Source organism: Nerophis lumbriciformis, linkage group LG04 (genome assembly GCF_033978685.3).
Source record: "Nerophis lumbriciformis linkage group LG04, RoL_Nlum_v2.1, whole genome shotgun sequence".
NCBI classification, from domain to species: Eukaryota; Metazoa; Chordata; class Actinopteri; order Syngnathiformes; family Syngnathidae; genus Nerophis; species Nerophis lumbriciformis.
Window position 1 is genome coordinate 44072424 of NC_084551.2, and position 24882 is coordinate 44097305.

Genomic DNA, 24882 nt, shown 5'->3' on the forward strand with positions numbered 1-24882 from the left:
GTCAGACCACAGAACACTTTTCCACTTTGTATCAGTCCATCTTAGATGAGCTCAGGCCCAGCGAAGCCGACGGCGTTTCTGGATGTTGTTCATAAACGGTTTTCACCTTGCATAGGAGAGTTTTAACTTGCACTTACAGATGTAGCGACCAACTATAATTACTGACAGTGGGTTTCTGAAGTGTTCCTGAGCCCATGTGGTGAAATCCTTTACACAGTGGACAGTATAGCTCGGTTGGTAGAGCGGCGGTGCAACAACTTGAGGGCTGCAGGTTCAATCCCCGCTTCCGCCATCCTAGTCACTGCCGTTGTGTCCTTGGGCAAGACACTTTACCCACCTGCTCCCAGTGCCACCCACACTGGTTTAAATGTAACTTAGATATTGGGTTTCACAATGTAAAGCGCTTTGAGTCACTTGAGAAAAAGCGCTATATAAATATAATTCACTTCACTTCACTTCACACTGATGTCGCTTGTTCATGCAGTACAGCCTGAGGGATCGAAGGTCACGGGCTTAGCTGCTTACGTGCAGTGATTTCTCCAGATTCTCTGAACCCTTTGATGATATTACGGACCGTAGATGGTGAAATCCCTAAATTCCTTGATACGATTATATCAAGGAATTTTCTGGTTGAGAAAGGTTTTTCTTAAACTGTTCAACAATTTGCTCACGCATTTGTTGACAAAGTGGTGACCCTCGCCCCATCCTTGTTTGTGAATGACTGAGCCTTTCATGGAATATACTTTTATACCCAATCATGGCACCCACCTGTTCCCAATTTGCCTGTTCACCTGTGGGATGTTCCAAATAAGTGTTTGATGAGCATTCCTCAACTTTATCAGTATTTATTGCCACCTTTCCCAACTTCTTTGTCACGTGTTGCTGGCATCAAATTCTAAAGTTAATGATTATTTGCACAAAAAAATGTTTATCAGTTTGAACATCAAATATGTTGTCTTTGTAGCATATTCAACTGAATATGGGTTGAAAATGATTTGCAAATCATTGTATTCCGTTTATATGTACATCTAACACAATTCCCCAACTCATATGGAAACGGGGTTTGTAGAAAAAAAATAAGGAAACAACAACGACAACAAAAAAGCAGGTACAAGAAAGCAACTCTGTTTTGGAAATTGTCTAGTTTGCTACCAAATGACCAACGTACCTAAAATCTCTGGGTAATTAAGAATGACATTGTCTTGCCACTCGCACGAACAATAAAGAGAAATCAAAACTTTCATTTTCTGTCAATCATTTTGCGCTCGTGTCACGGATGCCAGCTGGTGTGGCTGTACGAGAGTATGTTGTTAAAGCTCACACCAAGAAATGAGTGCTTAGTAAACTTAAATAAGCACCTTACAGCAGAAAGTAAGGAGTTGTTGCCAGACCAACTATATTAATAAGAATGAGAGAGAGGGAAATATAATGTGTTTGTGTGTCAGCATTGTTGCAACCGAAACAAGACTGTAAGAGGACGGTGCATCCATCCATAAATAGATGGTGTCGATACCAAGGGTAGTTCAGTATATGATTGGTACTACAGGGATTAGTTTTTTGTCTTAAAATCTTTTTTGTCTGTTTTTGTTAGTGTTTACAAACACAGGGAATCATTTCCTAGACACGGGAGGACTTTGAGGGCAAAGGAGTAATAGATTTAAAAGTGGTATTTAGCGGAGTAGTTTTTGCTTCTCTTTAGTTTTTGTGTACTACTGCCTTTGTTTTGCTCAAGTATTTGTATAAAATAAAAGAGAATAAGGGACTATCTTAAACCTTGTGTTGATATTGTTAAACTGTCAACAGTCGAGATGGCATTTATGGCTCTATGAAGGAAGCCGAAACTTAAGAAGCCCTTTCTTTCAAAGAACCGTTCAAAAGATTATTCATTATTGATGTTGTTGTTGTTTTTTTAATCAAGAAAACAATCACTGGTTCCGATTATAAGATAAGATGTTGAACGGAAAAAATTTAATGTACGCAACTATTGCTTTATTGGTGGGAATTATTTTGAAATATCGGCTATAATTTTATTTTTGTTTTGTTTTCATTGTAAACCTCAATTTATAACGAACATTCCTTAAGGTGGTGCTATTTCAGTAACACTTTGAATTTTCCTACACCTCAAAAATGTTAACAATACGAGAAAACAACTACACAAATAATGAGTAAGAATGAAATGTATAATTAGATATTAAAAGTATTAATATAACTGGAGGAGGGTTAGGGGGGGAGTCAACCATTGTGCAATGCAGTCTGCTGAAAACGACGGAAAGTGCCACTCGACAACGCAACGGACACTCTGGTCAAAGTTGGAATAGCCACTGAACACATTTTAAGATATTCAACACTCTACTGCCATCTGGCAATAGAGTGTTGGGGTATTATTGTGCATCCCCCAATTCGTCACATGAATGGCCACATGAATCTCCTTTAGTAGTGCCTGCAAAACATTGTTAAATCCGTGACCCTCGTAATTATAATGCTTTAGTCCACTGTTTCCTAACCGGCACATTGTTGGGCCGCCACAGATACCTCTTTCTCAGCTGTGATGTGTATCGGCCGCAGCGGTACTTAGTTGTAATTCAATTTTCCACCACTTGTGGCAGTAATGACAATCTCAAACAAACAGAAGAGGTCTGACGCTGAGAAGTTTCTTAAGCGCAAAAATTATGACTGGAGTGGCGAAAGCTGTATTTTCATTCGCACTTTCATTTTATTGACAGTTTATTAAGAACCATATTAATTTAGTTAATTTATTTTAGCAAACATATCAAGCGCCACCCGCGACCCCAAAGGGAATAAGCGGTAGAAAATGGATGGATATATACATATATTAGAGATGCGCGGTTTGCGAACACAACCGCGTAGTCCGCGGATAAACCGCGGGTCAGGCGGGTGCAGAGGTGTGGACTCGAGTCACATGACTTGGACTCGAGTCAGACTCGAGTCATGAATTTGATGACTTTAGACTCGACTTGACAAAATGTAAAAAGACTTGCAACTCGACTTAGACTTTAACATCAATGACTTGTGACTTCACTTGGACTTGAGCCTTTTGAATTGACATGACTTGACATGACTTGCTACTTTCCCCAAAACCCAAAGATGAAAAAGTTATTCGGGAGCGCTCCGTATTTTTCATTGTGTACTTGTCTATCAGCGTTGCGTGTGTCAGCTGGTGTGGTCTCAGTACAACAGCCAATCAAATTAGATCTACTTTGTTTTCATCACACAGCATTCATCCAATCAAATTGCAGGACAACCAACGAAGAAGACATGTCCAAACCACACGCCAGTGAACAAAAAATGATGCCTAAAATAATTTTGTTTGGGTATAAAAATTACGAGGTGGTCAACACAAAACGGTTTGCAGTATGCAACACATGCGGTTCCAAAATGACTGATGGAGAGGCAACAACTTCCAACTTCGTCCGGCATTTGAAGTTGCACAAAGAACGGTAAGTTTTGAATGTAAGATAACGTTTATTGGCTAAGTAACGTGACTTTTATTTGCTGTGTAGTTAAATCAGTGAGGCTGTAAACTCACTGCTAACGTTATAACGTTATTGCAAACACGGGAATCTGTTGCAGTTCACTACCTTATTCATACTTTTTGTTCAGTGATTTTTTTTAAGCAGGGTTACGTTAGTCAATATATCACACGTAACGTTAGACGGCGGTCAGCAGCACCGCGTATTTTAGCCACCTAAAAAAAGACAAAAATAGTAAAATAAAGGTCAGTTAAAATGTATACTATATTATGAATATGTGTACCGTTTTAGCTAGCTTTCTGACATACTGTTGGTTGTTTACCTCAGTGGTCCCCAACCACCGGGCCGCGGCCCGCTACTGGTCCGTGGATCGATTGGTATCGGGCCGCACAAGAAATATATATATATATTTTTTTTTTTCTTTTTTTAATTAAATCAACATAAAAAACACAAGATACACTTACAAGTAGTGCACCAACCCAAAACAACTCTCTCCCCCCTTTTGTTCTGGGCATTGAACATGAAGACTCTTCCTTCACTGTTCCGAGTGGCCATGAGAGTCTTGGCAGTGCCTGCCTCCAGTGCTCCAGTGGAGCGAGTTTTCAGCCATGGTGGCATCATACTACGCCCCCATCGTGCACAAATGACTGACAGACTCTTGGCTAATTTGGTCTTTTGCAAATGCAATTCAGCATAGGGCCCTGACATATAAAAAGTACAACTTTTTTGTTATGTTCACGTATATGTCATGTTTTTTCAATGTTAACACTTTTGTACAAATAAGTACATTTGCACTTTATTTTTCAATGTGTTTGTTCTGTAAAGGAATGAGTTAATGTTTAAAATGACTGGTTAATATTATATATTATAAAGTGCAATGTCAGCACAATTTTCTTTCCTGCAATTTAAAATGCACTTGTTTTAATAAATAAATACAGCGTTTGAAAAGCATACACAATCTGTGCTAATATATTAGTCTGTGGTTAAAAGGACTTGAAAGGACTCGAAACTCAAAATGCAGGACTTAGGACTTGACTTGAGACTTTCCAGTCTTGACTTTGGACTTGACTCGGGGCTTGCCTGTCTTGACTCGGGACTTGACTCGGACTTGAGGGCAAAGACTTGAGACTTACTTGTGACTTGCAAAACAATGACTTGGTCCCACCTCTGGGCGGGTGAGATGACGAAAAAAATAGATTTTAAATAGAGTCGGGCGGGTGGCGGTTGAACCAATTCGGAAATATATATACATAGTTAAATGTTGTTACCCACATACGAAAAACGAGCAGCACTCTTTGAAACAGGCAATTATTCATCAGGCACTGCAGCACACCACAACACAACACAACACAAGAAGACGAAAAAAAGAAAAAGATGGCACCGCGTCCCAGCAACAAGTGCCGCAAGTGAGCGCTCCTTCAGCGCAGCAGGGCGCATTTTAGAGGCCAGGCGCTCTCGCCTGAATCCTGGCACTGTAGATCCCATTTTATTCCTGCATAGTGCTAACAAACAAAAAAGTAAGTAGACATACGGTTGGATATGTTAAACGAATTAGTCTACGTTACCTAGGCTATACCAAATAAGCCCATGTCCAACCTATATTGAGTTCGGTCAGCTGAATAATTTTGATGGTTACGTGTTGTTTGGGCGCACTACAATGCAAAGGAATTAAGGCAAGTGTTCGAGATATACTGTGTGTTAATTATTTGGCCTGTGTTAATTATTTGGCCTCGCTTTCAAGTGAAGCGCATCTCCGATTGGCTACAATGTAAGGCTATTTAGTCTGCTTTGTTTGTCGCAACCGTCTATTTTCATTATAATTCAAGTTTGATGATAAAGTGCAGTCTGATGGGTTTGATTTCCCCCCTTCAGCTATTTGCCTTGGCCAATAAGTTGCAGGAAATTTATTATTATTATTTATTGAATTTATTTTTGTTTAAATAGGGATGACATACATATGTTATTGTATAATTTAAGTTTGTGCACGTGATTGACAGCCGAAGGCTTATGAGGCACATTTTTTATTTTTTTTTTTATTTCAACTTAAAAACCTATGAGCCAATGCCTATGCCTACAACATAGGCTAAGTGTTTATCTTTATTTTCCTGCCTGTCATTGACAATGGAGATTGTCTGATATTTTGTCATGGCTGCAGATCAATCAATAAAGGTTCATCTTTGTCGCGAAATTGTTCACTGTTTCACTGTGCACCCCACCCCCGTCCCTATTTGAGCATTATAACGTTAACAAGTTAATATTCATCGAAATCAATTCAGAATTTTTTTTTACCTAGCGAAAATATAGGCCTAGTCTTTCTAAAACATTTTTTTAACTTCTTAAAAGCATCGTTCTGCTTGCTGCAACTGCGCACACAAAGTGTGAGGAACGCACTCCTGATCTGAGGGCATTGGCAACAATAGTCAACACTTTCTTAATGGAAATGACAATAATATTATAATAATGATAAATAATATTATCATGCATTAATATCTCTTAGCCACTAATGCGTGGCCAAGATATATTAATGCGTGGCACGCATTGAATGTCTCTGCTACATTGGATCAGTCTCCTTTCTTTAACAGGCAAAAGCTTTCTAACCTCACTAATGCCTTGCATCGTCTATATTAGATATATAACAACGGGTGGGTGGCGGGTGGCCGGCGGGTGTGGTTTTGATAAAATGTTGGTTCGGGTGGATGGCGGGTGGATGACGACTTTTGTGATGCGGTTGCGGATTAAATAATTGCCTATCCGCGCATCTGTAATATATATACAAATATATATATATATATATATATATATATGTTTATATATATATATATATATATATATATATATATATATATATATATATATATAAACATATACATATATATATAAACATATTATTATATATATATATAAACATATATATATATATATATAACATGTTTTTTATCAGCTATTTAAGATTCTCTTCTTAAGCGGTATATTTGGTTAGTACTTATTTTTCTAATCAGCCTGACCGAAGCCTAAGATTTATGTGTTAAATAAATAATAATCTTTGTGATGAATACGTGCTTTCATATCATTTGACGTGGTTGTAAACCGTAAGTAGGTTAGATATGATTGTTGAATATGATATAAATCAATAGTAATTCAGTGTTAATATTTGACTGGGCCCCGGACCCTTCTGCAGTGGAAAAGAGGTTAAGAACCTCCGTCACATTTTGATTTTGGATCCTTGGAACTTGAGCTGGATGCATGGATAGAAATGTCAGCATAGGATCACTGATAAAGATTCCAGGCAGGGGGGAAAAGGTCACCTGGATAAGTAGGCTCCAGCTGGAGGGGGTTCTGGTGATCTTCTAGTGTTCTTTGTGCATGAAAAGACGCTTTGTTTCTTTGGAGAATGTCAGTTGGTGTCGTTACACAATTTCCATAAGAAGGGGAAAGTGAGTGGGAGGAAACTTCATTAGGCATATCTTCCAATTAGAGGAACTAGACCGGCAGGTGAGCAGAGTGCAAGCTGTCCACGATACGTAGTGTAGTGCCACGCAGCAGACGAGGGGCGTGTTTGAAGTGTGTTACGTATTCAGCGTCACACACCCGCACACACATCAGACGACATAACATAATCGTGGGCCGTTCACACGAGATCTGATGACGCGTCGAAAGGTGACACATAGAAATGGAGTGACAGCAGCCGCCGTGGAGTGAAGTGTCAAAACCTGTTTGTATTTTATTCCAACAAGAGCTTTTGACTTCGGAGACTTTTTTTTTCCAGGCTAGCTCTAATTCCACAAACACACACGTGAACGATTGACATAATAAAGAACTTTAAGTTATGTGATATAGAAAGATTATCCTTGAATGCTGGTAAACCGAAATGTATGATTTTTTTTGTAGTAGTAGGAAAAGTGGGGATGCCTCATTTTGTATCGGAGGAGTTGAGAGCCAAAAAACACAAGGTTTTGGGTAATATAATTACATATAAATGATACAAACACTAAAGTATCTAAAGCAGTTTCCATTTTACTCAAAATGTTTCATTATGACTTCTTGTTCATATACTTTTCAAGTTTTCTTGTAATCAGACAATATTTTTGGTAGATTAGATGAACATTTTACCTGCCGTTTTTTAATTTAATTTAATTTATTTCTTATCATTCAACATTTTTTTATAAACCTTTATTTATAATATTCAACATTTACAAACAAGTATATGAACAATAACAATCAATTTACCTGACATCTTTTGACTGTCATCTGCAGTCTTCTTCACGTCACAGTGGTCAGGTGACCCTCCTGAAGAAGACTGCAGATGACAGTCGAAAACTCAAGTAAAAATTCCATCTATCAAAAATATTGTCTGATTACAAGAACATTTGAAAAGTATGTTTCTATTTTACACAAAGTAAAGGAATATGTAAACAAAAAGCATTGTAAATTTTGAACAATTCACTGATTGTTCCATAGCTAACATTGTGTTTAAGTGTGGGGTAGTGCCTGCAAAACATTGTTAAATCCAATCTTCCTTCTGCAAAAAGAGCCTGGGAATCATCCATCCATCCATTTCCTACCGCTTATTCCCTTCGGGGTCGCAGGGGGCGCTGGAGCCTATCTCAGCTACAATCGGCATCGTAAGTGGAAATGCATACAGGGATCCCACAAACCCAATGTTCAAACAGTTAAACTTACTGAAATGTCATGAAGTGGTAGAGAATAACATCCTGTAAATCATGCACAAAGCACATGCACACATTCTGCCAAACAACCTTCGAAACAGATTTGTTAAAAGAAAAAAGTAATTATGGTCTGAAAGGGACTGCGATCTTTCATAAATGGAGATTTAGAACGGAGATAAAGGAAATAAGCATTTCAATCAGAGGTGTTAGTTGAAGGAACAATCTTGACAGTGAAATAAAACAATCTAATCTGTACTAAAATGATGAAAACATATGACTTGTAGTAAATGATTGTGTCCATGTTTATCTTGTCGTCTGTTATGAAATATGTATGTTATAATAATAAGTCTTCTAAGTTGAACTAGAAATGTTGTAACTGAATACATTTACTTCTGTCTGCTCCCTTCCAATCATTATTTATTTTTAAATGTTATGTTGATTGTTGATTGTTTGACCTTAAAGGAATGAAATCAATCAAACAAACAAATACCAGAGCAATATTTTTTGCTATCCGACTTGAAGCCAGATCTACAAAAAAGAAGTGACCGACACATGATTGCCTCCTGCGTTCAACATTGATTGATTGATTGATTGATTGATTGATTGATTGATTGATTGAGACTTTTATTAGTAGATTGCACAGTGCAGTACATATTCCGTACAATTGACCACTAAATGGTAACACCCGAATAAGTTTTTTAACTTGTTTAAGTCGGGGTCCTCAAATTGATTCATGATACAGATATATACTATCATATATACTATCATCATAATAGTCATCACACAAGGGTGCACACATTGAATTATTTACATTATTTACAATTCGGGGTATGGAGGGGATGAGGGTAGGTTTGGTTGTTATCATCAGTCATCAACAATTGAGAACAGAGACATGGATATTGAAACAGTGTAGGTCTGACTTGGTAGGATATGTAGAGCAAGTAGTGGACATAGAGAGAGAGAGAGAGAGGGATCAGAAGGCATAAGAAAAATATCTGCATTTGATTGTTTACATTTGATTATTAACAACAATCAGGGGAGGGTGTTAGTTTAGAATCACTAAAGGAAGTGAATGTGGCTAATATGTCCCTGCGAGAACGTCACTCAAAAGAGCGCCGAGGCCGAAAGTCATCATGGCCTTAATAACCAGCACCCTGACACATGCACACCTGTTTTGTGGCAATTGCTCAAGCCTTGATTGCGCAATCCGGCTCACTAATGAACAGATTTACCGACAATGACGAAACATCCATTTTCTCCACCATGGGCCCCCTGCTGGCCAGAGGAAAGAATACAAGCTGGAGCCACTTGTGCTTGTATTCAACAGGCATTTATTTAAAAACAAACAACAATGTTTACAAGAGCAGACTAGTGGTATTTGGACACATATTTGCAGTTTGGACCACTGTCATGCACAAAGTCATGTGGCACCTCAGTTCAACAGGCTTCAAATATATCAAAACAGGAAGTGATGTGAAATAGGCCGACTCGTGTCCTCACTTGGTAGCCAAGTTCACAATTGCATGACAGTGAAGTAGGCTGAAAGATCAAATAGGGTCTGTGCTGTCTGTATGTTGTTATGTATCTATTTATATTATTTTCAATGGGACAAATTGCACACATGGGAGACTGAGTGTGTCGACCATGTTGGAGGTTCCCTGGTAATAGTCCTTGGCTTCCCAGTGCCAATGATAACTTTTCAGCGCATTCTTTGCGGCATCAGGTGGAGTTTTTGGACACGTCACACTCAAAAATCTCTACAAATGACCTCAAACTGGATGACTTGTTGGTTTGAGGTTTGGAGTTAAGTGTGATGTCTGCAATATTTGTGACCAATCTGACCACAGCTGCCATCAGCTTCCATGTTTTGGAAGAAGTCCACCAAAGAAAGACAACAAAGAATCAGTGCTCCGTGGTCCAGGTTTGCCTCCAGTCTCCTCTTTCACAGTGACATCACCGGAGTTTCCCTTCTGCACAGGCATAAATAGGCCGGGCCCTCTGGCAGCTACTTCACTCTGCCAACAGCGACTTGAAGACAAGCTGCACTTCTAGCTCAGCAAAAATAAAAGCTTCCCGCCGTGTGCAAGCATTGCACCACAACAACATGGTGATGTACACGTCGGCACCGGCAGACCCGGAGGCGGTATTTGAAGAGAAGACGGTGGTGGTGGTGGAGAAGAGGTCGTTTGCAGGATGGATCTGGAAGCTCTCCGCGGGCCTCCTGGTGGCCACACTCTGCTTAGGCCTGGTCCTGCTGTTCGCCTGGTACTGGCACGGAAGACCCGACACCACGGTACTGATAAAGACTCTTCTTCATCAAAATCACACAAGTGTTTCCGCTCTCTAATCATCTGCTTCTTCCCACCATCCAGGTGTCTCCAGGTCCGACTCAGGCACTCGTGGCGGAACCAGGGAATGACGCAGGTAATTTTTGTTGACCATGTGCTGATCTGCTGGGGGAGTCTGGACCCATTTGAGACGAAGCTCACCTCTCTGTTCCTCTCCTTAGACCATTCCGACACACTGCTAAGAATCAGCAGCAAAGCCAAGGCAGCCATTCATTTAGAAGGTAAGGCATGGCTTTAGCCATTCATCCCCAAAAAGATCATTCAGAACAGGTTTAATCCGGCCCGCAGGATGAGTTTGCTAAGTATAAAAATGAGCTGCAATTTTTTAACGAAAGAAACTGCTGTACTGAATGTGCCCACTGGGTGTCGCAATAGCAATTCAAGTGTAACCCACGTCACACATGACAGTGTTTAAAGATGACGTGTCAGCTGATTTAAGCGCTTTCTGGATTCAGCTGCTCCTGTTGTGGCTGGCAGCAGACTAATGCGGTACCGACGCACAATACTTTTTTTAAATTGTAAATTATCCACTAAACGGATAAAATAACAAAATGGTAATATGCAAAGACATGAGCATCAACTTTGCAGTTAGAGCTCCGTGCAGCGCTTGCAATTTGTTGACGGCACTATGGGCACACTGGGGGCCTTTGTAAAATTGTGTGTTTCTACATTTGTTGTTTGTTCTATTTTATTTTATGCTTAAATCTAGCATGTTCACATTGGTTACGTTTGTAGTTATGTTTCCTTTAATTCGGCTATTATGGTGTCATTTTGATAATTGTTTTGATTATATTATAATTGTAATATTTGAATGATGATAATTGAATGTGTTGTGGCAGTTGCGGATGTCACCAATGCGGCGGTTTGAGGAAACACTCGGTTGCTTTTCCAAAGGTCTTTGTGGCAGTCCTAACTGCCGTGAGGGTTCTCAGGACCATCCAGGGAAGACATTGTTGTGAGACGGTTTAGACTTTTTTATTATTTCAATCACAGAGTCTTTGGCTTGCTTTTCAGCAGCTGCCTTTTCTTACGTGAGCACACGAATGGTTTCCTCCCATCCGCCGTCTGCTTTTCAGCAGCCCGTCGCCGTCGTTCGCGTGGTAGCAGAGGATGGTTTCCTCCCGTCCGCCGTCTTTCTCCGTCTCTTCTCTCGATGTTCACGTCTCTCGCCCTCTTATACGGTCCGAGAGGGTGATTGCACTGTCCACAGCTGCGCGCTCCACGCACCTTATGCTGATTGCGGCGTCGCTCCCAGCGCGCCCCGCCTTGCCGTTCGCTCGTCCACACCTCCTCGCCGCCATCTTGGAGCGGGCGCCGTCGGCCCGCCGGCCCCGCCACCCCACAGTCTTTAATGGTAAATTGCCAACATGGGAATGCTAAACAGGAAGTGCTTAAAGATGAATGGCTTTGTAAAAACAGTAACACAAAGTTCATTGTGTTCTTCATGGAGTTTTTGAAACTGCACCATTTTTGCCAAGAGGACTTGTAGTATGTACATTTTCGGACTGTGTTTGTTCTATTTTTGGCCACGGTAAAACAAAGAAAACAATCTGAAGTTGTCTTTATTTTTAAGTTATTATGCCACGGCCCAGGTGGGAAAAGGTTCTCCTTCATGTGGCCCCAGAGCTAAAATTAGTTTGACACCCCTGATTTAGTAGGTACAACTGTAAAGGATGTGTTCACTCTAAACTCAGTCGATGAGATTTCATCTTGTGAAAATGGAATGTTTACTTGAATGATGCGAACATTTTCATAAATGTTTGCATCATCATTCTACTGAGATTTGTTGTTAAAGTACTGGGTACTTTATACATCACACTAGTGTGCCAGTACATAGCGTAATATGTGTCACTACAAACTAGTCCAGTAATAAACATACTGTATGAAGTGCTTGCAACCAATGAATAGTCGACTAATCGCATTATGAAATGCACTGAAGACATAATCAGTGACTCTAACTTAGTCATCGGCTTCAAAATTCAGTTGAGATATTTTTAGGCATGTGTTAACTAAAAATTAAAATGACTCCTGTACTTCATTCAGAAATAGTTATTTATAGTGCAACTGTGCTGCTCATTAAGCTATTATTAACACAATAACTATTAAACTTTTGTCCATTTCAAAGCAGGGACAGGCAAGGTGCTAATAAAAAGTATCAGTTTGTATTCAAACCAAGAACCGTCAAATAGCAGCAGTGAAAACAAACAAAACACCAAATGTTTCTTGCTTCCTCAAAAAGAAAAGTTTATTCTGTGATGATGTGTTTCAAAAGGTATATAGACAGCGTTTAGCTGAGAGACTTTGGCTAAAACTAAAACAACTAAATCTATTTTTGGTGACGGTCGGAGTGCGGCGTGACCCCAAAATGCAGAGAACAGCAGGGGGAATGCAGGTAAAAGTATGTTTAACAACAAAAGCTAGTGGAGCGTTTTCTGAAGTGGTACTTGGTGAAGAAAAACGTTTGAGGACCACTGCTCTATGCAAATGTCAGGGTTTGATACCTATTCACATATGCTCCTTTTTAATATGCCCTCATGTTGTGTTTTCTAGGGGTGCACACTGAAACTCCGAGTTTGACGGAGCAGCTGGAGTGGAGGAACGGTCAGGGTCAGGCCTTCGCTCAGGGCGGCCTGTGCCTGCTCAACAACCAGATCGTCATTCCGCACACGGGCCTTTACTTTGTCTACAGCCAGGCGTCCTTCCGCGTGTCCTGCGGTGCCGAGGAGGCCGGGGAAGAGCAAAGGGGGAGGAAGCGCCTCACGCCCCTCAGCCACAGGATCTGGCGCTACTCCGACTCGGTGGGGCGCAAGGCGTCTCTGATGAGCGCGGTGAGGTCGGCGTGCCAGCAAGGGGACTCGGCGGAGGACGATGCCCGCGCCGCGCAGGGCTGGTACAACGCTTTGTACCTGGGCGCCGTCTTCCAGCTCAACAAGGGCGACCGGCTGTGGACGGAAACCAATCAGCTGTCGGAGCTGGAGACGGACGGCGGCAAAACGTTCTTTGGCGTGTTTGCACTTTGACCCACTTGTGTGTGGCCCCCCCTCAGAGAACTAGTCCCCTAACAAAACTCTAATTAAGGAACTAAATACCAGTTACTTTTGCTTTAAAAAATCATTTATCGCTGCTTATCCTATTAATGGTCACAGGTGAGCTGGAGTCTATTTCAGCTGACTTGACGAAAGGCGTGGCCTAGCCTGGACTGGTCGCCAGTATACACATGTCACACGGATCAGTAAGTGTGGCTGTGCGATAGTATGTTGTGTGAACCTCATTTTCCGATACCTTAAGAGCTGCTGAGTTGACAGCTTGCACTGGCTGACCCACCTCGCCGTAAATGGGAATTTGTGGTCGCTGGTTCGAGCCAGCATTGACATTGTTACATATATATATATATATATTTGTGTTTATATATTTATTTGTTTGTTCATATTCCCAAGCGGTGCATGTTTATTCATCGATGCAATGATGAAGGAATGTTTAAATCTCCATTGAGATTAACTTTAGCATCTTTACAAACTGTAACAGTTTACATTACACTGACTACTGCTGTCTATTTATTTGTATTTATTTGTATTGGAAGTGTCGGGGCATGGTCCTAATAATGGAGAGTAAAGTTTGAACATGACAACTACGACGAATTGCGTGGCGGTGTCATAAATAAACATGCACTCATTCAAGGAGGGGGAAGTTGTCAAACAGCTCCAGCCGGCCATGCAGTCCAAAATCACTGCACAGGCGACAAATATTCCCTTGTGTGAGGTCAACACTGGGAATTTCCTCCATATTTGAGTGTTGCTGCGTCAGGTCGAGGCCCACAGAAGCCTCAGCCCAAACTGGGTTTTCCCACTGTGACACCTACACTATACACACACACACACACACACACACACACACACACACACACACACACACACACACACACACACACACACACACACAGTGAAGCTTCTTTCACACAACATTCCTGCTCTGCAGCCAGCTGAAACACACATCAATTATCACGTGTCTAACAAAAATCCGCCATAGTGTGTGATGTCATTGTGTTGCAGCACGTTTAAAAGTCAACTTATTGTTCTTTGTTTTTTTTTATTTTTTATTTCCTCCTGCTGGAAAACTCCAGCAAGGAGGTTGTGATGTCACCCCATGACATGTTGTCGCTCAACTTCCTGCTTGTCTTTGTTTTCAATGACGGCTATTGTTCCAAGGATCATGTTGCCTTGGAAGTTTGGTGGCATCATTGCTAGTATTGATGACACCATAGCGAGTATTGATGAAAACACAGCGAGTTTTGATGAAAACACAGCAAGTATTGATGACAACAGAGCGAATATTAATGGCAACATAGCGAGTATGGATGGCAACACAGCAAGTATTGATGACAACACAGCGAGTATGGATGACAACACAGCAAGTATTGATGACAACACGAGTATTGATGGCAGCACAGCGAGTATTGATGGCAACACAGCGAGTATTTATAGCAACACAGCAAGTATTGATGACAAAACAACGAGTATTGATGGCAACACAGCGAGTATTGATGGCAACAAAGCGAGTATTGCAGACAACACAGCAAGTATTGATGGCAGCACAGGGAGTATTAATGGCAACAAAGCGAGTATTGATGACAGCATAGCGGGTAATGATGGCAACATAGTGAGTATGGATGGCAACACAGCAAGTATTGATGACAACACAGCGAGTATGGATGACAACACAGCAAGTATTGATGACAACACGAGTATTGATGGCAACACAGCAAGTATTAATGGCAACACAGCGAGTATTTATAGCAACACAGCAGGTATTGATGACAAAACAATGAGTATTGATGGCAACACAGCGAGTATTGCAGACAACACAGCAAGTTTTGATGGCAACACTGGGAGTATTAATGGCAACACAGCGAGTAATGATGACAGCATAGCGGGTAATGATGGCAACATAGTGAGTATACAGCGAGTATTGATGGCAACACAGCAAGTATTGATGGCAACACAGCGAGTATTGATGGTAACACAGCGAGTATTGATGGCAACACAGCGAGTATTGATGCTACACAGCGAGTACTGATGACAGCATAGCGGGTAATGATGGAAACATAGTGAGTATTGATGACAACACAGCAAGTATTGATGACAACACAACGAGTGTTAATGGCAACACAGCGAGTATTGATGACAACATAGCGGGTATTGACGGCAACATAGCGAGTATTGATGACAACACGAGTATTGAGGGCAACACAGTGAGTATTGATGACAACATAGCAAGTATTGATGACAACACCGAGTATTGATGGCAACACAGCGAGTATTGATGGCAACACAGTGAGTATTGATGGTAACATAGCGTGTATTGATGACAACACAGCAAGTATTGATGGCAATACATCGAGTATTGATGACAACACAGTATTGATGACAAGATAGCGAGCATTGATGACAAAACAGCGAGTACTAATGACAACACAACGAGTATTGATGGCAACACAGCAAGTATTAATGACAGCATAGCGGGTATTGACGGCAACACAGCGAGTATTGATGACAACACAGCAAGTATTGATGACAACACCGTGAGTATTGATGACAACACAGCGAGTATTGAGGGCAACACAGTGAGTATTGATGACAACACAGCAAGTATTGATGACAACACCGAGTATTGATGTCAACACAGCGAGTATTGATGACAACATAGTGAGTACTGACGACAACACGAGTATTGATGACAACACAGCAAATATTGATGGCAACACGAGTATTGATGACAACATAGCGAGTATTGATGGCAACATAGCTAGTATTGATGGCAACATAGCGAGTGCTGATGGCATCATAGCCAGTATTGATGACAACATAGTGAGTATTGATGGCAACACAGCGAGTATTGATGGCAACATTGCGAGTATTGATGACACACAGAGAGTATTAATGACAACATAGCGGGTATTGATGGCAACATAGCGAGTATTGATGGCAACACAGCGAGTATTGATGGCAACATAGCAAGTATTGATGACAACATAGCGAGTATTTTAATATTATGTGATATAATGCATTTATACTCTATTCTTTATTTTATGTACTGTATTTGAGCGTATGTCTACTTGGACGTTGGAGTCTGCAACATAGCTCGATGATTAATGAAGATTCCAGAAACACTATGGACAAACACTTCCGGTTCAAAAAACAAAACAACACTCGCAGGACCTGCAGGGAGCAAACTAGTCCATATGATGGCGCCTCAACACAAACAATAACACACCTGCTTAGTGTCTCTGTATGTGTTTTATGAAAACTATTTGTTGAATACAAAACATTATGGCCGTTAGTGAAGAAAAATCCATTAATTTGCCGCACAATTGTTTTAACAAGTCGCAGGGTAAAAAGTCGCGGCTTAAAGTCTGGAAAATATATCATCAACACAAAACTTATCCAGAGATGCGGGAAAACTCTTTTACAGCACCCAAAGTCACTGTCGTGACTCATGGCACACCAGCACATAGCATAGACTGTTGTACCCAGCAGGCACAAGACATTGAAACAACTTTGAGAACTTGTTAAATTAGGTCCTGACTTTGAGCAATTTAAACATAACGTTGAAACAACTTGCTTTTGACGACATTTCAATAATGTTGGGTTCTGACGTTTTGACCATTGAATTTTGGTCATTTCCAACCAATATTCTACAACACAAATACAACGTTGAAACAACATGCTTTTTGACAACGTTTGTCCAATGACAGGTTGTGATGTTGATTTGACCATTGAAATGTGGTCATTTCCCAACCAACAACGTGGCTCCAACCCATATTCAGTCGAATATGCTACAAAGACAACATATTTAATGTTCAAACTGATAAACTTTTTTTTTTTTGCAAATAATCATTAACTTTAGAATTTGATGCCAGCAACACGTGACAAAGAAGTTGGGAAAGGTGGCAATAAATACTGATAAAGTTGAGGAATGCTCATCAAACACTTATTTGGAACATCCCACAGGTGAACAGGCAAATTGGGAACAGGTGGGTGCCATGGTTGGGTATAAAAGTAGATTCCATGAAATGCTCAGTCATTCACAAACAAGGATGGGGCGAGGGTCACCACTTTGTCAACAAATGCGTGAGCAAATTGTTGAACAGTTTAAAAAAAACCTTTCTCAACCAGCTATTGCAAGGAATTTAGGGATTTCACCATCTACGGTCCGTAATATCATCAAAGGGTTCAGAGAATCTGGAGAAATCACTGCACGTAAGCAGCTAAGCCTGTGACATTTGATTCCTCAGGCTGTACTGCATCAACAAGCGACATCAGTGTGTAAAGGATATCACCACATGGGCTCAGGAACACTTCAGAAACCCACTGTCAGTAACTACAGTTGGTCGCTACATCTGTAAGTGCAAGTTAAAACTCTCCTATGCAAGGCGAAATCCGTTTATCAACAACACCCAGAAACGCCGTCGGCTTTACTGGGCCTGAGCTCACCGAAGATGGACTGATACAAAGTGGAAAAGTGTTCTGTGGTCTGACGAGTCCACATTTCAAATTGTTTTTGGAAACTGTGGACGTCGTGTCCTCCGGACCAAAGAGGAAAAGAACCATCCGGATTGTTATAGGCGCAAAGTTGAAAAGCCAGCATCTGTGATTGTATGGGGGTGTATTAGTGCCCAAGACATGGGTAACTTACACATCTGTGAAGGCGCCATTAATGCTGAAAGGTACATACAGGTTTTGGAGCAACATATGTTGCCATCCAAGCAACGTTACCATGGACGCCCCTGCTTATTTCAGCAAGACAATGCCAAGCCACGTGTTACATCAACGTGGCTTCATAGTAAAAGAGTGCGGGTACTAGACTGGCCTGCCTGTAGTCCAGACCTGTCTCCCATTGAAAATGTGTGGCACATTATGAAGCCTAAAATACCACAACGGAGACCCCCGACTGTTGAACAACTTAAGCTGTACATCAAGCAAGAATGGGAAATAATTCCACCTGAGAAGCTTCAAAAATGTGTCTCCTCAGTTCCCAAACGTTTACTGAGTGTTTTTAAAAGGAAAGGCCATGTAACACAGTAGTGAACATGCCCTTTCCCAACTACTTTGGCACGTGTTGCAGCCATGAAATTCTAAGTTAATTGTTATTTGCAAAAAAAAATTAAGTTTATGAGTTTGAACATCAAATATCTTGTCTTTGTAGTGCATTCAATTGAATATGGGTTGAAAAGGATTTGCAAATCATTGTATTCAGTTTATATTTACATCTAACACAATTTCCCAACTCATATGGAAACGGGGTTTGTATAATCAACGTATCAATGTCTTGTGCCTGCTGGGTATGGTCTTGTATTTATATAGGTTCTTTTTAAAGGGGACCTATGATGCAAAACCAACTTTTCTTTGGAGCCTGTTTTTGTGTATTTATGATCTGCATAAGTCCCTGAAATGTGAAATAAAACCATGGGGGCATTGCAGAGCTATTTATAAAACAACCTTGCCTTCCTTCATACTTCCTACGAATGAGCCGGTTTGAATTTGTTCAGTTTGTGACGCTGCATACCAATCAGAAATTTACCCAAAGGGCTTTGCACAGTCCGTCACATTGTAGTCTATAAGCTACTTCTTTCTCTATCCTCTTGTTGAGGGGCAGACTGGCTCGTACATGCACATGCATCCTCCACTGTTGCCATTTCTAACTCAAACTTATATCTGTCAGTAGACTAGGGAAGTGCTAACAACTACAACATGGCTGACGGGTAGAAGACGCTGTCAAAGTGTAGGCATGTAAATACAATTTTGACGAAAGAACCACCATTACACGTTATGTGGACCACAAGGAAGTGTTTTAAATGTAGAACACAAATCATAATAAGACCCTTTAAATTGGTTTGGCAAACAAACAACAACATACTTTGATGAAATATGAATATTTAAATGTATATTTATTTGCAATGGCACTAAAAATTAATCAAGCATCAAAAGACACTTTAAAAAGGTTTTCACCTACTACTTTTTCTTATTTTGCACCATTAAAACACAAAATACCAGACAATGAGAATAGAAACAATAATTTTATGGTACTCACATATTTTGCATACACATACTCTGAAATATATTAACATTTATGATCCTAGGTAATATATTACGCTTGCGTGTGCAAGTTTTCTGGCGTGGTTCTGCATTCATATGTTACACTGACAACCGCGTGTCTTCATGAGTAGAATAAGTATGGCCTTTTCCATTCGTTTAGTTTCCCCGCGCCCTGAGCTAACATAGATCATAACAACAACCACAAGCAAACGTGGACTCATACAGTGCACACTGAAACGATAGACAAGTGGTTCCCTGGCTGTTAAAGGAAAGCAAAAAGTAGATTGTCTGATTAAAAGTATTAAAAGAAACAATTAGGATGTGGATCATCTGCTGAATTAAATAAAAACCTGTGCTTTCAGTGTTTATTTACACAAGTAGGCATGCAGGAAAATGTCATTGTCTGCTATGAAAATGTTCGTCTTTGATTTGTATTCGGACATGTGCTCCTCGTTCTGCCTCGAGTCTTATGGCTATTTCACCTCCTGCGGCCGCGTGAACACAGAACTGACCAAATTAGGACTACAGGACCACAGAGAACACCAATGTGTGTGTGTGTGTGTGTGTGTGTGTGTATACCACTGGAGAGACGCTCCAGCACACGTGATGCCTCCACAAAAAAGGGTCAGGGAGGAGGATAACATCGATGGGGGGGGGCTCCTGTGCTGCGAGTCTGAGATGTGCTTGTTGCCGTGGCGACCACTCAAGGCGGCTGTGAAGGGGTGCAGGCGAAGGGGCAGCCGGTGTGCCGCCAAGTGGTGTGGCGGAACAACGTAAAAGTCACAGTATCCGGGGGTGTCTCGCGTTCCGTGACAAAGCTCCCCCCTTCCCCCCGCCTTAACTCCTTTTTAGGCCCCGCCTACTTGTACAGGAGCGGGATCTGGCTGTTGTGACAGTGGTTGCGGCTCATTTTGCTCTCGGCCGGGTACAAGTTGGACGAGTTGGAGAAGGAAGGCGGCAGAGGGTGATTGTCCGCGCTCGGGTAGCCCGGCGGAGGAAGCAGAGACTTGGGGTCCGTCTGGGACGGTGGCGGCGCGTTGTGGTTCTGGTTCTGACCCACGGAGGGTCGGCGGCGGCTACGGAGAGCTTGTCTCTCGGCGAGCTGGTTGCGGAGTGCTGACACCCTCTCCTCTTTCTGGGAAAGACAAATAGGAGAATATGTCCAGTGGGATACGTTGTGGTTGTCTTGAACACCATGCATTGTGCCAGGCTCGAGAACACAGTCGTTTATGGCCATTAACTGGGCGAACTGTGGCGAACGAATTTCCATGAAGTAAGTATCATTATTTTGAATCAAACATTTTTATGTGGGGGGTCCAAAATACGACCTATTTTGGTGTATTCTATAAATCAGGGGTGCTCATTACGTCGATCGCGAGCTACCGGTCGATCTCGGAGGGTGTGTCAGTCGATCGCCAGCCAGGCATTAAAAAAATAGTCCTAAAAATGAGCGATGATAAATCTTCACTATGACGTCACTTTCGTCACTTGATTGACATTCACGGCACCCGAGGGTCTTCTGAGATGACGCTGGCTACTGCCAGCTCATTAAAATTACCGACTGGAAGGCGAGAAACACTTTATTTCAACAGACTCTGGCGCCGTACCTGTCGTCAAAACTCCAAAGACCGACTGCACAGTTGCACAGTTGCGCTAACAAAATAAGAGTCTCAGAAAGCTGGCGTGCACAAGCTAGCAAGCTACGGAGTTTGCCGACAATGTATTTCTTGTAAAGTGTATACAAAGGAGTATGGAAGCTGGACAAATAAGATGCCAAAAACCAACCACTTTCATGTGGTATTGGACAGAAAGGAGGACTTTTTTTCTCCTCCATTCGAAAATGCGGACGCTATCAGCACCACTGTCTGATTCCAATCAATGCAAGTCATCAGAATCAGGTAATACACCAACTTATATACTTGTCTTCATGAAAGAAAGGAATCTATATGTGTTAAACATGCATGTATTATCTTTAAACACCTTTAACTTGTTAACAATATTAACTATATGTGTTAAACATGCTTGTATTATCTTTAAACACCTTTAAGTTGTTAACAATATTAACTATATGTATTAAACATGCTTGTATTATCAATAAACACCTTTAATTTATTAACAATATTAACTATATGTGTTAAACATGCTTGCATTATCATTAAACACCTTTAACTTGTTAACAAAAACATATATTTCATAAATAAGTAAATATTATAAACTATATATATGAATGAGGTAGATCCCCACGACTTGATCAATTGAAAAGTAGCTCGCCTGCAGAAAAAGTGTGAGCACCCCTGCTATAAATACTACTATAGAAGAAACAGTGGAATAAAAGTTGAAACGTAACAAGAAAACGCTGCCATGTTGACTCTAACAACACGCACATGTTTTTTTCCTTTTAAAACAGTCTCTGCTCAAAAAAATGATATTAAAAAAAATCAAAATATTCTTATGAATTATTGACCTCCAGTTACTTCAGATTAAAAGTGCGTTTGCCATATTAAAAACAACGTTTTTTTTGACAAAAAGAGCATGAAATAAACCAAAAAACTCAACAAATTTAACAAAAATGATAATTGACAGATTGATCTGAAGTTGATCAGGGGCTAAGTGTTGGGCCCATTTTTACCATGAGGCCCTTTTCCACCGCAGGAACTTTTTTTTTAGGAACTTTCCCACTTTCCCCCCCCCGGGTCAATAAAGTTCCCTCTGTGTTTCTACCAAAAAACTACCCGGGTAGATTTAGTTCTTTTCGGAGTTCCTCCTAGCTAAGTTGGACTTTTCCAAGCGACCAGGAACCTTTTCGGGGCAGGGTGCTGTTGAACACAGTTGGGGGCGTTCCTAAAACTTGTTTTCCAAACACAGGACCGCCATTGTAATGTACCCTGCAACTTGTTTATTTCTTATTTCTTGCGTATTTCTATCACAACAAACTTGACAACGAAGAGAAATTAGAACGACATGAACGTTCGAAATGCAGGAACTTTTGTGCTGAAGAACGCTGATTAGTGGAAGTATTTTGGAGTGTTTTTACTCAGCCGTAGTCTTTAAACTACATGCAGTTTATTGTTGTTTATTATTTTTACAAACTTCATGTTGATACGCGAAGCTACGAGAAGTGGACGGACTCTTTTAAACGTGTTTACAGAGGAGAATGAAGTCTGACTCAAAGCGGCGACATCAGCTACTTACTACTCTGACTTTGTTGGAACATCAAATATTAACTATTTATTTTATTACATGTTGTAAAAGTAGTCAGTGACACTCCATTTGTGTAGTTATTAGCCTCAAGCCCATTGACCAGAATGCTAATGCTAAGAAGCGAACTCTAAAGCCGATGTGTTCGATAAACACTGACATGTAATATTTATTTATTGTTATCTACACTTGAAATGGACCAAAGGAATCGCCTGACCCTCATGAATTCATTATTTACAGAGAGGGCGACTTTCTGACTGTTGGACAATGCCAACAAAAGCCTGACTTTTTATGAACAATTCGGTACACTTAATTTTTTACATCATATTGTTTTCTGTATTGTTGCTTTGTAATTCAATTACTTACTTTTTAGTAAAAGAACGGTGACCTAATATTGTCTGTTTATTTACATGATATCAGTGTAGAAATATAGTAAACTACTCCTCCATTCGTCATCAGCCTGATTTTCATAAACTACCCTGAACTGTGAAATGCGGTGGAAACACAAATCACACACTTCTACAGGAACCTATAGATCCAGGAACTAAAGGTTCCAGGAAACTTTTGGTGGAAATGGGCCTATAGTTTACGTTAAAAGTAGCCATGGGGACGGGACGGACCCTCTGGTTGGCTTCGGCAGTTGGGACTCTGTCCCGGAAGAACTAAGGGGCGCTAGAACAAGCAGCTATCCAGCAAATGAAGCTGCGAAAGGGGCTAATTATTGGGCCTATTTTAGCATTGTTTTCCCTAAAACTAGCCTTGGAGACATGACTTAAGCGTTGAGAGTAAAAAAATGTTTTTTTTTTTTTTTAAATGTATGACTTATTTTTAACACTTTTATGAGTGGGGCTCTTTTGGAATTGTATTAGGACATTTTCTCTCTCTCAAAAAAATAAACTGCAGTCCAGTGTTTCTTAACTATAGGGCCCATTGCTGGGCCGCGAGCGCCCCCTGGAGGGCCACCAAAAAATATCTGTTTTTCAGCTGTGGGCAGTTGTAATACACTTTTCCACCACTTTTAATTAAATTAAATTAAAGTGCCAATGATTGTCACACACACACTAGGTGTGGCGAAATTATCATCTGCATTTGACCCATCACCATTGATCACCCCCTGGGAGGTGAGGGGAGCAGTGGGCAGCAGCGATGGCCGCGCCCGGGAATCATTTTTGTTGATTTAACCCCCAATTCCAACCCTTGATGCTGAGTGCCAAGCAGGGAGGTAACGGGTCCCATTTTTATAGTCTTTGGTATGACTCGGCCGGGGTTTGAAGTCACATCCTACCGATCTCAGGGCAGACACTCTAACCACTAGGCCACTGAACAGGCACTTGTGGCAGTAATGACAATATCAAACGAACAAAAGAAGTCTGGAGCTAAAGTCATTGAAAAGTTTCTTTAGCACAAAAAATATGACTAAAGTAGTGATACAACTATTAACAGTTTAGTTAAGAAACATATTTTCATTATTAATTTACCACAACCAAATGAATTGAAAGAATTCAATTTATTTTTGACAGTTATTTATACGCCCCAACTTATGCAGTGTATATTTGATTAGTACTTATTTTTCTAATCAGCCTGACCTAAGCCTTTTTTAAATAATTTATAATGAACTAATAAATACATGGTTTCATGTCATTTGACAAGGTTGTATACTGTGAGTTAGATGTAATTATTGAATATGAATTAATATCAAGAGTAAGAAAACTATTTCAGGGTTAATAGGAGTTTTCCTCTATCGTGAAAAAGTTGGGCCTCGAGGTCAAAAAGGTTAAAAAGCCCTGCTTTAGGCCAAATATATATGGAATATACTTATATAAAAAAGGTGAGAGAGTGAAGCGCAAACGACGAAGTGTTGAGAGAAGACTGTAATTACTGGTAATGTAAATAATGTATATTATGGCGCCACCTCCTGGATGATCTTCTGCAGCTCCCTGTTCTCCCGTTCCAGCTGCCGAGACTTCTCCTCATCGTTGTTGTTGGTGGACGAGCCCGTCTTCAGCGTGTCCTGCTGCTCCGACTGCCACTCGCCACGCGTGATGAGGCGCCGCATCTGAATCGCCACGACAACAGGAAGTCGAGT

At 40.8% G+C, this 24882-nt stretch overlaps 2 protein-coding genes across 10 annotated transcripts in view; one reads left to right on the forward strand and one right to left on the reverse strand.

Annotated features, from left to right (window-relative positions):
• The first annotated feature begins 10192 nt into the window (after positions 1-10192).
• Positions 10193-14290, forward strand: tnfb (tumor necrosis factor b (TNF superfamily, member 2)). Its single transcript, XM_061945786.1, has 4 exons — positions 10193-10451; positions 10531-10582; positions 10668-10727; positions 13057-14290. Exons 1-4 carry the CDS (start codon positions 10263-10265, stop codon positions 13524-13526), a joined length of 771 nt encoding a protein of 256 aa, XP_061801770.1. The 5' UTR covers positions 10193-10262; the 3' UTR covers positions 13527-14290.
• A 5276-nt stretch (positions 14291-19566) lies between these two features.
• Positions 19567-24882, reverse strand: part of gabbr1a (gamma-aminobutyric acid (GABA) B receptor, 1a) — a 204737-nt gene continuing 199421 nt past the window's right edge. For all 9 annotated transcript variants that reach the window (XM_061955983.1, XM_061955960.1, XM_061955976.1 and 6 more), the window contains 2 exons: positions 24709-24852; positions 19567-20733 (listed from right to left, as the gene is read on the reverse strand). In XM_061955983.1, coding sequence (XP_061811967.1) covers positions 20458-20733; positions 24709-24852 — 420 coding nt within the window. In that variant the 3' untranslated portion in view covers positions 19567-20457. The remainder of the gene's footprint in view (positions 20734-24708; positions 24853-24882) is intronic.

Coding starts and splice junctions, on each gene's coding strand:
- tnfb (XM_061945786.1), top strand. CDS start 10,263: ATGGTGATGTACACGTCGGCACCGGCAGACCCGGAGGCGGTATTTGAA. Junction 10,452..10,530: donor ACGGAAGACCCGACACCACG/GTACTGATAAAG, acceptor CCCACCATCCAG/GTGTCTCCAGGTCCGACTCA. Junction 10,583..10,667: donor GGAACCAGGGAATGACGCAG/GTAATTTTTGTT, acceptor TCCTCTCCTTAG/ACCATTCCGACACACTGCTA.